The sequence below is a fragment of the Oryctolagus cuniculus genome, chromosome 4 (assembly GCF_051225735.1).
Source record: "Oryctolagus cuniculus isolate XC-2025 breed Fujian yellow rabbit chromosome 4, ASM5122573v1, whole genome shotgun sequence".
In the NCBI taxonomy this organism is placed as follows: Eukaryota; Metazoa; Chordata; class Mammalia; order Lagomorpha; family Leporidae; genus Oryctolagus; species Oryctolagus cuniculus.
The window spans coordinates 13,623,735-13,638,541 of record NC_142870.1 but is presented as its reverse complement, the minus strand read 5'-3'; the positions used below and the strand labels follow the sequence as shown (position 1 = coordinate 13,638,541).

At 42.1% G+C, this 14,807-nt stretch overlaps 1 protein-coding gene across 18 annotated transcripts in view; it reads right to left on the bottom strand.

The window, feature by feature from the left end:
* Window positions 1-14,807, bottom strand: part of TIAM1 (TIAM Rac1 associated GEF 1) — a 443,084-nt gene that overhangs the window by 114,079 nt on the left and 314,198 nt on the right. For all 18 annotated transcript variants that reach the window (XM_070071881.2, XM_051819224.3, XM_017347208.4 and 15 more), the window contains 2 exons: window positions 12,914-13,361; window positions 7,776-7,948 (listed from right to left, as the gene is read on the bottom strand). In XM_070071881.2, coding sequence (XP_069927982.1) covers window positions 7,776-7,948; window positions 12,914-13,361 — 621 coding nt within the window. The remainder of the gene's footprint in view (window positions 1-7,775; window positions 7,949-12,913; window positions 13,362-14,807) is intronic.

The window sequence follows — 14,807 nt, the reverse complement described above, 5'->3', positions numbered from 1 at the left end:
ACTTCCATAAAGACATTACTTAAGAGGAACACAGAAAATGAGCTCTTTCCCACAAAAATAGTAACTATGACTAACATCTGTCGAGCATTCACTATCTATCAGACACTAATGACATTATTACATCTACTCTGCAACTCCACACAATGCTATAGATACTTTTCCTTTAATGAGACACTTTTATTATGTACATATACCCTCACACAAGTGCACAAGTGACTTTCTAAGCCACAGGAAAACTTTCTATCTTCCTTTGGAGATAATATAATACTGTCTACATTCCTTTGGATATATAACTTTGGGCTTTTCCATCCAATCGGGCATTTTTCTTTCTTTGCTTGGTAGCTATGTTTCCAAGGCAGTTAATATAGGAGTGAAAAACTAATATTACGATAGGTTATCCTAAAAGCCACCAAGTCTTCTGGAATTGTGACATCCTCAAGTCATGGATGAATGAAAGCTGGACAGGAAATTGTACTCAGTAGGTGGTTGGGCTTCGAGTAAGAGAGATCTCTAATTGAAATACAGCACGTGCAGGACCAAGAGCTGCACTTTGTTGCTCCAACCTTGATGCTCATGTGTACCCCTGCCCTTCCCACACAAAACCCCTTTTCTACTTCTGCTGAAATCTCTTTTTCTTGGGTGAGTCTCTGGGTATCCAAGGAACTGTATCAAATCAGCAGCAGGCAGGCTCTGGAAACTGTGTGCACTGAATGGAGCCCTGGGGCCGGAATAACCTACAAATTATTTCCATAATCATGCCTGATCCCCCTTGGTTTAACCTCACCCCCTACACACACAGGTTTCTTTCAAATCCAACTCCTCTGGAGTTATGTGGATTACAATAAGTAGAAGGCACAAAATGCCTTCATGGATCCTCAACAGCAGTAATTTCCTCTGAAAAGGTTCATTTTGTGTTCTATCCCACATAAGTAGCATAAAAATTTCACCCTAACAAGAAGACACAGAGGTTTTCATGAATAAGGTCTTATGTTGCCACAAAAGAATTTGATTTAATGTGACCTATGGGGTATTTAGATCCTACTAGCAATTTTACGGCTAAGAAAGGCCTTCCAAAAGAAATCTGCACGAGAAATGCAAGTGAAAAAAACGGGGCCTTTCTGAAATTGATCAGCTAATCACTGAACCTGGGTAGTTAGGCAAGAAAGGTCAAAATCGGGTTACAATTTGGAGATACTCCCAGTAAGTGACTTAATTCTAAAGCTGAGAAAAAGTTGGCCATTTCTTACCATAACCACCAATTCTTTTCTGTGTCCTTCTTCCCTCCCCTCCACCAAAGAAACCTTTTATTTAAGTGGTACAAATTTCATAAGTACAACTTTAGGAATACAGTGATTCTTCCCACCATACCCACCCTCCCACCCTCACTCTCACCCCACCTCCTCCTCCCTCTCCCGTTCCCAGTCCCATTCTCCATTAAGGTTTATTTTCAATTAACTTTATACACAGAAGACCAACTCTATACTAAGTAAAGATTTCAACAATTTGCACACACACAACTGTCTAAGAAAGTTCTACAGTTAATTCTCATAATACAACTCATTAAGGACAGAGGTCCTGCATGGGAGGTAAGTGCACAGTTACTCCTGTTGTTACTTTAACAATTAACACTCTTATGTATGATATCAGTGATCACCCGAGGCTCTGTGTCTTTCTTATCATCAACAATAATTGTAGGGGTCAGCAACGTAAGACAGCAGGTTAAGCCACAGTTTTAAGATGCCAGCATTGCATTATGGGAGCCACTTTGAGACCCAGGTATTCCACTTTCTTTCTTTTTCTTAAGAAAGAAAAAATTTAATTTCTTTGAAATTAAATATCTTTCTTTGAAATTATTTGAAAGACACAGTTACAGAGAGACAGAGGTCTTTCATCTACTGGTTCAATCCCCAAATGGCTGCAACGTCCAAAGCTGGATTGATCTGAAGCCAGGAACCAGGAGCCTCCTCCAGGTCTCCCATGTGGGTACAGGGGCCCAAGGACTTGGGCCATCTTCCACTGCTTTCCCAGGCCATAGCAGAGAGTTGGATCATAAGTGGAGCAGCTGGGACTCAATCGGAAGACTAGCACTCAGGCAGCGGCTTCACCCTTTACACCACAGTACCAGCCCCCAGTTGCTCCACTTTCTATCCAGCTTTCTGCTAATGCACCTAGCTTCAGCCTAGCTCAGGCCTGGCCACTGCAGCTATTTGGAGAGTGAACCAGCAGATGGAAGGCTTCTCTCTGTCTCTCCTCTCTCTCTCCATTACTGCCTTTCAAAGAAATAAATAAATCTTTAATAACAATAATAATTGTAATAGTAATCAGATAGTCTTTATCACCAATAATAAGTATAAAATAGTAATTGGATAGGGTATTAACACAATAAGAGGTTTTAGTAAAAGAAAGACTTGATTTATATCTGACTCTCACACTCAAAGACTTGGAGTCTAATTATTAGCCTAAAAACTTCAGCATCACAAGTGAGGTATATAATCTACCCCAACAGGCCAAAATATGGACATACAACCCAACACAGTACTGTCCTAAGATTAAACAGCACCCACAATTTAAAACACACTTAAGATGACAGCACAGTAAGGGCTCAGTAAAAGATATCAGCTATTGGTAAGATATTACTGTTGTTGCTCTCAGAGTAATTAGGCATTCCCGAAAGTGTAACATACCCAAGTATTAAATAAAAAGTTATGATAGATGGAAAAAAAGAGTTGGAATGCCATATAGAAGGATATTTGCATGACCTTGGAATATGTATACAAAAGGACTTTGAAAAGTTAATGGAAAAGTGGAATTAAAAGGTACTTCTATTTTGGTATAAAAAATGTTTGAAATGCATGCAGTGTTTTCAAAATATGCATTTTCCATGAACTGCTTGAAGATACTTCATATTGAATATTTCAAAAAATTTTGCATCACAATACATTTATATTTTAATTCTATTTTCCTATGAACTTTCTATAGTACCCTCATATCTTAAAAACAGGATATACAGAGCACTGCCTCCTAAGGAGGACTTGAGAAATTAGACTACATTAAAAGTTCGACTGCAACAAAGGTCACCTTTAAGAGAGCGAAAAAGCAAGACATAGACTGTAAAAAAAATCTTCAATGAATATAATAAAATGAGAGATAATCTACAAAATACATAAAAACTACTAGAAGTCATTAAGGGAGAAAGCCCAACAGAAAATGAGCAGGAGAAAGAAATGAACACTTCACTGAAGTGGATGACATTAGAACAGCCATTAAACACGTGAAAATGTGCTCAACTTCACACTAATAAGTTAAGAGGGGGAAAAAAACCAACAGGAACAAGCATTATCAAGGACAAGGAACAAGTGAAATTCTCTGAGACTGCTAATGGAAGTGTAAATTATTTTAATCATTTTGGAAACTGCTTGGAAGTATCTAGTAAAGTTGAACTTGAACCTATCCCACAACGCAGCAATGCCATTCCTAAGTATATGTCCAACAGAAACGCAGAAAAAAGTATCCTGAGAATAGGTACAAGTGTTCTCGTAGCAACACTGCCCATGGTCCCCCAAACCTGGGAGCAACCAAACGTACCTACAGAAAGGTCGCCATGTGTCCCAGCTGGCTTGGGGCTGTTACAATCATACTTGTCATCCTGACATAACTGTTCTAAAAGTCTACAGTATCCTTGTGAAAGCATCAGTGTCCATTGAGAAGTAAAAACCTTCAAAACACATTCCTCTGTAAAAGCAGTAAGAACATGCCAAAATGGTCAAAATCAACTTTTTAGCATTATGAAAATTAAATCTTGCAGCAATTTGGGGATTATTTAGTAAAATCAAATGGCTGAATCAGTTAAGAACAGAAAGTTTCATAACATTTTAACTTCCCTTATTCACCTCTCCTTCTCTCCATTTCCATACCCATATAAAAACCAGCCACCTACCAACTACTGGAGGGGGCAGAATAGGTTTGGAGCACCTCTAAAACACCATTCTCCGAGAACTGTCATTATCTACTCAGTCTGTCTACCAGACCCTTAGAAGCCCATTTCACAGGCTGGTCATAGCTATTTAACCTGACCCAGACCTCACTCATGAAAATGGTCTTTACTCTTCCTGTGCTATGTATGAGAAACAATCAGAAACAACTGTTAAATATCACAGCTACCTAGGCCAGTGATGCAAGTAGACCAAATAAGAATGACCAAGAAACTTGAAGAAAATCTGGGGGATACCATTTCCACTGGGAGCTGTAAAAAACTCTTTGACATATTCCTGGGAATCTGGAAATTCATACACATCAAGACATGGCCAAAAGGCCCCAAGAAGGCACTAAGCTCACCCTCTGATTGACCATAAGGCTCTGTGAAAGCTGAGGGGAAACTTAAAGTAGAGTTGAAATGCCTGAGCTTTGAGAATGTGCTTTACCATAAACACTTCTGTTCTTGAGAAAGACTGGGAGACTTAACTGCTTCTAGATGTTTAAAGAATTCTCTGTCAAATCATTAGTTGATCTAAGAAACTAGAAACAGAGACATCAGTGGCCACACATGACAAACCATAAATATTTTACAAAGTTCAGGAAATACACCAAACAAAGAAGCACTACCAGGAAGAATATTCAACAACAATAATAAACCCTGGATGATCCCCTTTCTAGAGTTGGCACATGTCATTCAGTGTTCAACCAAAAATATGAGCCATACAAAGAAACAATAGCATCTGGTCCATACAGAGGAGAGGAAGCTATCAATAAAACTCTGAGGAAGCCCAGATGCTAAGTATGCTAGACAAGGATTTAAATTAACTATCTTCAATATATTCAAAGAACCTAAGGAAACCATATCTTAAAAAAGTGTAAGAATGATATATCACCAAATAGAGAGTATCAATAAAGAAAAAGAATTTTTGTTTAAAAAAGAAAGAACTCGAGTTGAAATGTAGGATAACCAGAAGGGCTCAACAGCAGAACTGAGCTGTCTGAAAAAAGAATCAATGAACCTGAAGTAGAACCATTAAGATTATCCAGTCTGAGCCTGGGGTGGCTATGCTCCCTCCATCATAGATCTGATCCCCAGTATAACTGTGTACTGTTTTTTGTCACACCAGTCAAACCAATAATACCATTTCCAGAAAATCTGACAGTCTGCCATGCCAAGAAGATAAAAATACATATTTCACAGTTGTATACAATACAATATTTAGTTTAAAAAAAAAAAGATTACCCAGTCTAAGAAACACAACAACAAAGGGAGCAGGGAATAAACAGAGTCTCAGAAATCCGTGGGACACCGTCCAACACACTACTGTAATCCTAATAGGAGTCACAGAACAAAGATAGAAACGTATAGGAAGACTGAAGAAATATCTGAAAATTTTCCAACTATAATTTAAACTCACACACTCTCTCTCTCTCTCTCTCTCTCTCTCTCACACACACACACACACATACCCATTCACAAGGAGAGTAAACTCAATGGGACTGGTACTAGACATATAACAAACTATTTAAAGACAAAGAAGAATTCTTCAAAGCAGCAGGGAAGAAGCAACTTCTCATATACAAGGAAACTTTAACAGATTTAACAGCTGGTTTTTCATTAAAACTATGGAGAGCAGAAGACAGTGAGGTAACATTTTCAAAGCACTGAAATAAAGTTGTTGATAAAAATTTTATATCCAGCAAAACTACTTCAAAAATGAAGTAGAGTAGCAATGACTTAGCCTAGTGGTCAAGACACAAGGTAAGATGCCTATGTCCCATATCAGAGTACCTGGGTTCCATTCTTGGCTTCAGTTCCTGATTTCAGCTTCCTTGGCTCACATAACTGGGTTCCTGTTATTGAAGACGTAGATTGAGTTCCTGACTCCCAGTCTTGGCCCTTGTTATTACATGCCTCTGGGGTGAACCAGTGGGAATTCTTTCACTCTCACAGAAATTTTTTTTTTAATTTAAGGAAGGAGAAATTAAATTATTCCTAGATAAACAGTGGTATACTGACTTGAGTGTAAGACATACACTCTGTTCAAGTTATATGAATTTGTTGGTGGGAGACAGCATGCAGGCTATCTACAATGTTTATTCCTTGCAATGAGTAGTAACTACCCATTTACTTTGATATTTCACTGAGCAGCACATCTGTGTTTTCTGAACTCTGTTTTCCATGTGTTTCACATCATAGATTTGGGGGAAAAAAAAAAACACAGACTTACCACCTTTATACAAATAAAATGACCTCTTTATATTCCTTACTTTAATTGCCCAAATAAAAATAACTTTAGGAGCTACAACCAAAAACAGTGAAATAGAGTATTTTTTTTTTCATCATATCTTTGTTCTAGCTCTCTTGCATGGTCTAACCCCACTGTCATTTCATTTATCCCTGTTCTTGCTTTAATATTCACCATTTGGCCTTGCCACATTATAAAGATATGTTCTTCTGTCTTTCCTATTACATGTGAACACTTGAAAGGCAGGAACCATGTCAAAATCTTCTTGATATTCTTTTTTTTAAAAAAGAAAAAGATGGGGCTGGTGCTGTGGCACAGTGTGTTAAAGCCCTGGCCTGAAGCGCAGGCATCCCATATGGGCAATGGTTCTAGTCCTGGCTGCTCTCTTCCCATCCAGCTCTCTGTTATGGCCTAGGATAGCAGTAGAAAATGGTCCAAGTGCTTGGGCCCCTGTGCCCACGTGGAAGACCCGGAAGAGGCTCCTGGCTCCTGACTTCGGATTGGTGCAGCTCCAGCCATTGCGGCCATCTGGGGAGTGAACCAGCGGATAGAAGACCTCTCTCTCTCTGTCTCTACCTCTCTCTATAACTCTGTCTTTCAAATAAATAAAATAAATCTTTAAAAAAAAAGAAATAAATATATTTATTTATTGGGAAGGCAGAGTGATAGAGAGATATCTTTCATCCACTGTGTCACTCCCCAAATGGCAGCAACAGCCCAAGCTGTGTCAGGCTGAAGCCAGGTGCAGGGCTGGAACTAGCACTCCAATATGGGACACTGGCATCAGAAGGAGCAGCTTAACCCATAGAATCTTAATGCTGGCACCTTCCTGGTATTCTCAGAGCACTGAGGAAGCAGGGAATACAGGCTGAGGGAATTAATTCCTTTAAAGGTATAAATGAAGAAAGCCTTCCTAAATACCACAGAAAATGCTTGCACAGTGTATTACAAATGACCAAGCTCAAATTTCTGCAAGGAAATGTTAATCCTGAAACAATTAGCAGGGCAGTGTGTTTGGATTGTTTCTTTTCTTTTCTTTTGTAATTAACAGCCAAACATCAAAAAACATCAGATAGAAGGTTTGATAAGATGAGGAAGAGAAACTGTTCAGGCACAGTCAGTCATTTCTGGAATGTCATCATTTTACTTTATGATTAATATTAGAAGAAAAGGTATTATTTTAAAATTTTTGACAGCTCAAATCATGTCTAAATTAAGGAATTCATGATCTTTCTAAAGTGCTACACAAATAATACTGAAGTTATGCCAAAAAAAAAAAAAAAAAGAAGAAGAAGAAGAAGAATCCTTTATGCATTAACCATGGCAATCAGAGCTAGTTTCTTAAATATAACCAATTCAAACTTTACTCTGAGACTGGGTGAGGTCTCTCATCACTGAAATTCAGTACAGATGCTTATTTTGCCATTCATTACCATATTAGTTTCTATAATGAGCAACAACAGATAATCCATCACGGACAGAAAAAGAAAGAAGGGTACACAGGCAACAGGAGAGGTTTGAGACGCCCTGCAAAGGAAGTGGCCAACCAACCTGGAACAGGAAGGCATCACCCAAGGAGTTGCTGAGGCAGAAGACAAAGTCCTTCTTGGGGTGCTCAGGCACAGCCTGCACAATGCTGTTCTCCACCCACACGGCATGCTTGGGGATGCTGTTGTGGTCTATTCCAGATCTGCCGTCACTCTCGTAGAAAAAGAGCGTGCACCCTGAGGAAACAACGGGTCTGCGTGAGTGCTGGGTGCTTTAGCATGGAAACCAATACCTACGCCATGTCAGCAGGAAGGGCCTGGAAATTAAAGCTGTGGAATCCAGGAAGTAAAGTCACGGATTCTTTGCCTGTAGTCCAGTTTTAGATGGGCCTAGAGAAAAGCAGATTCTAAATCAGCATGGGACTGCTTTACATTTGCTTTCAAGTGCTTTAAGCCTCTAGTTTCTGCATGAGAATGTTTTAATTTTCCTCACAGGCATAGAGGGATCTGTGGATCTTCTGTCCAGTGGTGACTGCAAACATGGTTCTACAAGCCAGATGTATATCCAGCACAACGAGAGGACTGCAGTCATCACTATTCCCATTGGAGTCAACTCCCAAATGTCTCACATGATGTGTAACCAGAAAACTGCAGAGAATGTATGAATGTGAGGGTCACACTCATGGAGAAAACAATAGATACTACTAGCTTTAGGAGCTTTCAAGATAAGGAATCAATGATAACCTTTTGATTTCAGATCTTATCTATAAAATCTTCTTTAAAGTAAATCATGTCCTTGGAAGCTGCAGTTCTGGTCCATAATGAATTACACTATGAAATCAGTGAGAGAGTAGTAACAGAGATATTTCACAGGTTTGTGGCAAGGTAGCTTGAATAGATACCATCCATCATTGCCTAAACTTGGGGCTCCCTTTAATAGCAATTACCAGCTGAAGGTTTCTTCTCAACTAATTAAAACCAATTTCTGGAGAAGCCTGCGTACAACTTTATGACTCTTGCTCAACTTCAACATAAGCTACTTAGTCAGTTTTCAGCATCTTCCTTACCACAAGCAAGTGCCAAGTTTTAGGAAAACTGCAATGCCCTTGAAAGTACAATCTATTCAGCTACAATGTGAGCCTGTAAAGCAAATTTGCTCATCTGTAATTAGTAATGTACAACGATGTAGATCGATGGAAAAGTCACATTGGTTCAGAGGCAATTTTTCCTAGCCCATAATATTTCACATTACCATGTAACAGCTGTTGCATGCAACATTCCTAAGCACAGTTGAATGGTACGCATTACCCATGCATTTCACATTTCTCCCTTGGCACAGTTTGACCAAGGGCTCCACTTCAAAGTCCTTACTGCATAGTGTCCTTATGCTTTCTGACTGCATACTCGTCCTTTTCTCCATAATTCAGGTCTCTCAGTTATCCTTTCTATTCTCAATTACATTAGCTTCTTTTCTAAAAATCTTATGCTCATGTATTTTTTTGTTTTTTTTTTTTTGTTTGTTTTTTGTTTTGACAGGCAGAGTGGACAGTGAGAGAGAGAGACAGAGAGAAAGGTCTTCCTTTGCCGTTGGTTCACCCTCCAATGGCCACCGCGGCCGGCGCGCTGCAGCCAGTGCACCACGCTGATCCGATGGCAGGAGCCAGGTACTTATCCTGGTCTCCCATGGGGTACAGGGCCCAAGCACTTGGGCCATCCTCCACTGCCTTCCCTGGCCACAGCAGAGAGCTGGCCTGGAAGAGGGGCAACTGGGACAGAATCCGGTGCCCCGACCGGGACTAGAACCCGGTGTGCCAGTGCCACTAGGCGGAGGATTAGCCTAGTGAGCCGTGGCACCGGCCTGCTCGTGTATTTTTAAAGATCATTTCTTGGGGTTCACATTGTGGTGCAGTGGTTAAACCACCGCCTGCAACACCAGCATCCATATGAGTGCTGGTTCTAGTCCTGGCTGCTTCACTTCAAATCTACCTCCCTGTTAACCCAATCGGGAAAGCAGCAGAAGATAGCCCAAGGCTTAGATGCCTGTCATCCAAGTGAAAGACCCAGATGGAGTTCCAGGCCAGGCTCCTGGCTTTTGGCTTCAGCCATTGCAGCCATCTGGGGAGTGAACCAGAGCATGGAAGATCTCTTTCTCTATCTCTCCTTTTCTCCCTGTAACTTCGCCTTTCAAATAGATAAATCTTTAAAAATAGTTTCACATTGCTTCTGGCTTAAAAATGTTAATAGAATTTAGTGTTACTGACTTTAAGTTTGGGTTTAAGACTTGCATACAAATAATTTATATACATATTAAGTAGTCTTCCCCAATGCTTTTTCCCATAACCTTTATGATTTTCAAGATCTCCAGGGTTTTCAGTAATACTTTCAGTAGGTTTGTGGCAAGGGTTTTCAGTAACCAAGCCGCACAATCATCTGTACTTCCTAGTCTCATGCGTTCCAATAGCTAAAGATGAGAGACACAAACAAAAATGCCCAAGGGAGATTATTTTCCTCCACATCAGACGTTCTCATGGGAAGGCAAACTGATGCTGATTGGAGACACTACTGGGCACTACAACTTGTAAGGGAGAAGTGTGCTACTGGAATTGAATGGGCAAAGGCCAGGGAACCAATGCCCAGGATAGTAAAGAATTATCTGCAAAATGTCAATACTGCCACTGGTGAGAAATATTGCTCAAAAAAAAAAAAAAAAAACCCTAATTCAACAATGATCAGTAGATTTTTACCATTATTACTATGAGTGAGAACACAGAAACAAGTCTGGATAATGGATTAGGAGACATCCCCAAGTCTTGGTATATGTACATACTGAAAAGCGTCAAGTCTTCTCAAATAGGTTTTCATAATTTTTAAATTTTGGTTTAGAATCATTCTCAACAGTAGGCAATTGAGATCAGCTTTTACTGAATTACCAATCTGTTCCAATTTTAAGATTCATGAGAAGTCCAGAGACCACACACTCCCTGGTAAAAACTGTTGACTTTAATTTCCATTGGAACATGGTCTGTATGTTCTCTAGCTGTCCGTGGAGAAGCTCCAGAGACTAATTCTAGACAAAATCTTTTTTTTTAATTAATCATTTTGCTTAATATGAAATAGTCTCTGAGGGTAAATTTCTATGCCACAGTTTCCAGGTGCTTTGCTTTTTATTTCTCAATATACAAGGGCTGCTAAGAAAAAGCCAGCAGCAAGCTTTGCTTTTTGAGTGGCACTGACAAAGCTCAAGATGTCAGTGAATAATGGGATACCCATCAGGACTCAGAAGCAAAGGGTTCAGTGGCTCTGTGTTCTGGGCCTAGATCTTGACAGATTGTGTCACCCAGATCTGGGTCACCAAGAAAGTGAAGGCTCCCTCCCCTAATGGGTTCGTAGGCTGTGTGCTCCCACACACCTGCACCCTGGCTTCCTGTGTCATTATTCTCTAAGGGAAAGGCAGAAATAAAACAACCCCTTCCGCTATGTCCCAAGTCAGAAAGTTGGCTACTTATTTTTATTCTATGCCATTAACACTGCTCTTCTCAAATTCTGAGCAAGAATCACCTGGACGGCTTGTTTAAACCATGAATTCAGAGCCTGTGACAGTGGGACCGTGTGCTCCCAAACTCCTATATTGAAATCCTAACCTCTATGACCTAAGAATGTGGTTCCATTCCTAAGAATGACACAGGCTCTAACCCAGTATGATGATGGTGCCCTTAAGTGACGAGGGATCTGGACTTGGGTAGATCAGGTGGTAGATCATGTGAAGATACCAGGGGAATACATCATCTCCAGGTCAAGGAGAGAGGACCCAGAGGAAACCAACCCCACTGACACCGTGATCTTCAATCTGCAGCCTCCAGGACTGGGACGTAAATGTTTCTGTTGTTTACACCAGTCTGTGGTGTTTGGCTATGGCAGCCCTGGCAAACAGATGCAAATTCCAAACTTCTGATTCAACAGGTATGGGGTACAACCCAATAGTACCTCAGGTGTCTGTGATGCAAGTAGTCTTTGGATCAGGCTGTTGAAAAGAACTGAGCACTAATAAAATGAATGATAAAACAGGCTGCTGAAGGAACAGAGGGACAGTGCCCTATGCTGTGCACATCAAGGAGGGGGACTGGCAGGTAGAAAAGGAAGAGCCCTTTCCCTCATCTCACCCACCCATACCACGGCAGAGCAGCTGGCATGATCCTGGTCCCTCAGACATGGCCCTGGAGTGCCTCCCCCAGAGGAAGCCACGGCAGGCCACACATAAGAAAGTACAGCATCAGTTCCCTAAGGTGCTCCCATGAGATGGATATCTGTGTGTCACAGGCAGGACCACCACACCAAGCCATCAAAAGACAATGTTCCAGGAAGAGTACAGCGAACAGAAGGATGGAGCTGAGGTCCCTGGGTAACTTCATAGGAAAGAGCTACCAGACAAGCCTCAGATGGTCCACTCCTGACAGGTGGCAGGGAAGTAAGAATCTGTGTGTGTTCTGGCACTGTCATTGCAGGTCTCTGTGACATGCAGCAAAACCTATGTCCTAACCATGGTAGCAACAGCTGGCACCTGTAGGAATACACACACACACCCTGCCCGCTGCCTCCAACTTTGTCTGTGGGTCAGCAGGCACATCCTTGCTCAGGGAACATGTTCCCCACCTTGCTCCGTGTATGCAGTGAATGTTCCCACGCCAACCACAGTAGACAAAATCAGGATAAAATGGTGCAGTGTATGCACTAAGCTGGCAAGCCCAGGCTGTTTCCTCCTGAGCCCTTCTACATCTTATTAACCTCCCTTGCCACAGGCTAACCCTGTTTCAAATCTAGCTGGTGATTAAAAACTCTTAAGTATGTCTGAGAAGCTTTTTTTTAAACACAGAGCTCACAAAAATGTTATAATTATTACAATGTCTATGCTACATACACATAATTCACAAATGCACCCAAAATAACAACAAATACCAACATGCAAAAATGTTATTCAAATAAAAGTACAGGGATATATACATTATCGTAGGTATCACACATACCCATATTCTCTAACAGTTTGATTATAAAATAGTAACTGACTTTCATAAACATGATGGTTTAGACATCAGATTAAACCTTTAAAAAAACAGCAATTAATAACTGCAGATGACAACAAAAAGCAAACCCGGCATGTGCATCCTCAGAGTGGGGTGCACGCACAGGCGGGCTGGGCCCCCTCACCTTTAAGTGACACCCAGTAGTGCTTCCACTTCCGGCGGGTGGCCGACTCCACCTTCTTATTCTTCTTGTGCACCAGGAAGTTCTTGACGGCCAGTGCCCCAGCCTTGCGCACCGTGCCCTGCGCGGCAGTCAGCAGGATGTCCGATTGGCCCGGAGAGCTCAGGGTACCACTGCTCTGCTCGTCGCTGTGTGCTGAGCCCGCCTCCTCCAGGCTCTCACTGTTGGCCGTGCTCATCTCCAGCTCCCGCCGAAAGTTCTCGTATACCCCCTGGCGAGCTGCATCCCCGGTGGAGCTGCTGCCGCTGTCACTGCCCACAAAGGCCCGGCCAGTGGGAGGCGAGTAGCTGGAGTTGGTGGCATTGGAGCGCCTGGACAGGAGGTCCGTGTCGGTGGTGGCCCCTTCAATCCCACTGTCTGCAAACTCACTGCCCTCACCTGTGTTAACATCCTTGGGAGCAAAAGGGAGAGAGAAGACACCATCACACAGAGAAGTAAGCCAGAGCTACCTGCTGTCCAGCAGGAGACCCCCAAGGCATGACAGCCCCCTGGGGCTCCTAGACCAACTCCTCCACCCCAGCTGGCAGGCAGACCACCCCCATCCCAGGAGCCTTCACTGCCCATGAGGAAAAACGATTTGGAATGTCCAAGAAGTATAAAAGAAACAAGGACCACTTCAGAGACCTTACCATTTACCTGACTTAGATAATTAACTAACTGGCAAATCATTTATGGAGATGCAACCACAGCCATGCTGACAGCTCCACGGCAGCACCCTCATCAGCTTGCCTTGCACTGTGAGAAATTCTGCATGCATAGTACTCAACTGCTCTGCAGGGCTGGGGTTAAAATGAGTAACAAGCTCTGTACAGAGGATGCCCTTTTATAAATAAATAAATAAATAGCCTGCTCAGGAGTCTATTTTACGATGGCATGACTAAAGAGATCGCTATTGCACTGCCTCACCCACTCACCCAGCATGGCCCCATATTCCCGGAGCAGGCAAGAGTCCTCAAACCCTGATCAGCTTCGTTTCTTGAAAACAAGCAGCCTCTCACTCCGCATTGTGCTAAAGAAGTCTGTGGGGCCCATGGCTCCGACGTGGGCTCTCCAATTACCTTGCCCTTTCAAAGCCAGGATGCTAGGAGCCCGAAGCAAGCGACTCACTGCCCCTGGGCTGAGTGACAGCTTAGGGCAACTGCCAAGATGCTGGGGGTATCAATTCCCAGGTTCAAAACATTTGGAGCCTCCAAAGCTGCCCCTGCTCTGGAGTTGAACATTTCCGGAACAGACAGGTCTGTTCTTAAATCAGAATCTTAATTGCTCTAAAGTGCTACAGGCATTTCCACAAACAATCATTAAATAATGGTAGTAATCAAGGGAGGATAATGACGGCAGTATTGGACAGGACAGCTCAACAGCCTTATGGATAAGAAAGGAGACTGGTTTTTATCAGAGGATGAGAGCAGGAACATGAGTCTGACATTAAAAGACGACAAAGAAATATACAGCTGGGGGGTGACTTTTTGAGCCCTTATTCTCATAAATAGCTAATTGTGGTTCAAACATCTAGAAACTAACTGGATTTGCCATAAACATGAAAGCTTTGGGCTCCAATCTTTGCTGAGAAGCAATGGTGCAAGAGGAACCAAGCCACAAACATACTGTGCTGTCGCACAGCCCAGACAGGCTCTGTGCCCGTGCCTCCAAGAGTCTCACTTAGTTCAAACCAACTTAGAACTGCTCAAAGTTCACCTCCATCATACGTAAACACTAAGTGAGCAACTAAAAAGGGGCACAAAGCCAGACATGAAGCAAGGCAGGGAGAAGTGACAGGATGGTAGCAGGAGGCAACTGAGCAAGCATCTAAGGGTCAAATCCATCTCAAATGGAGTTT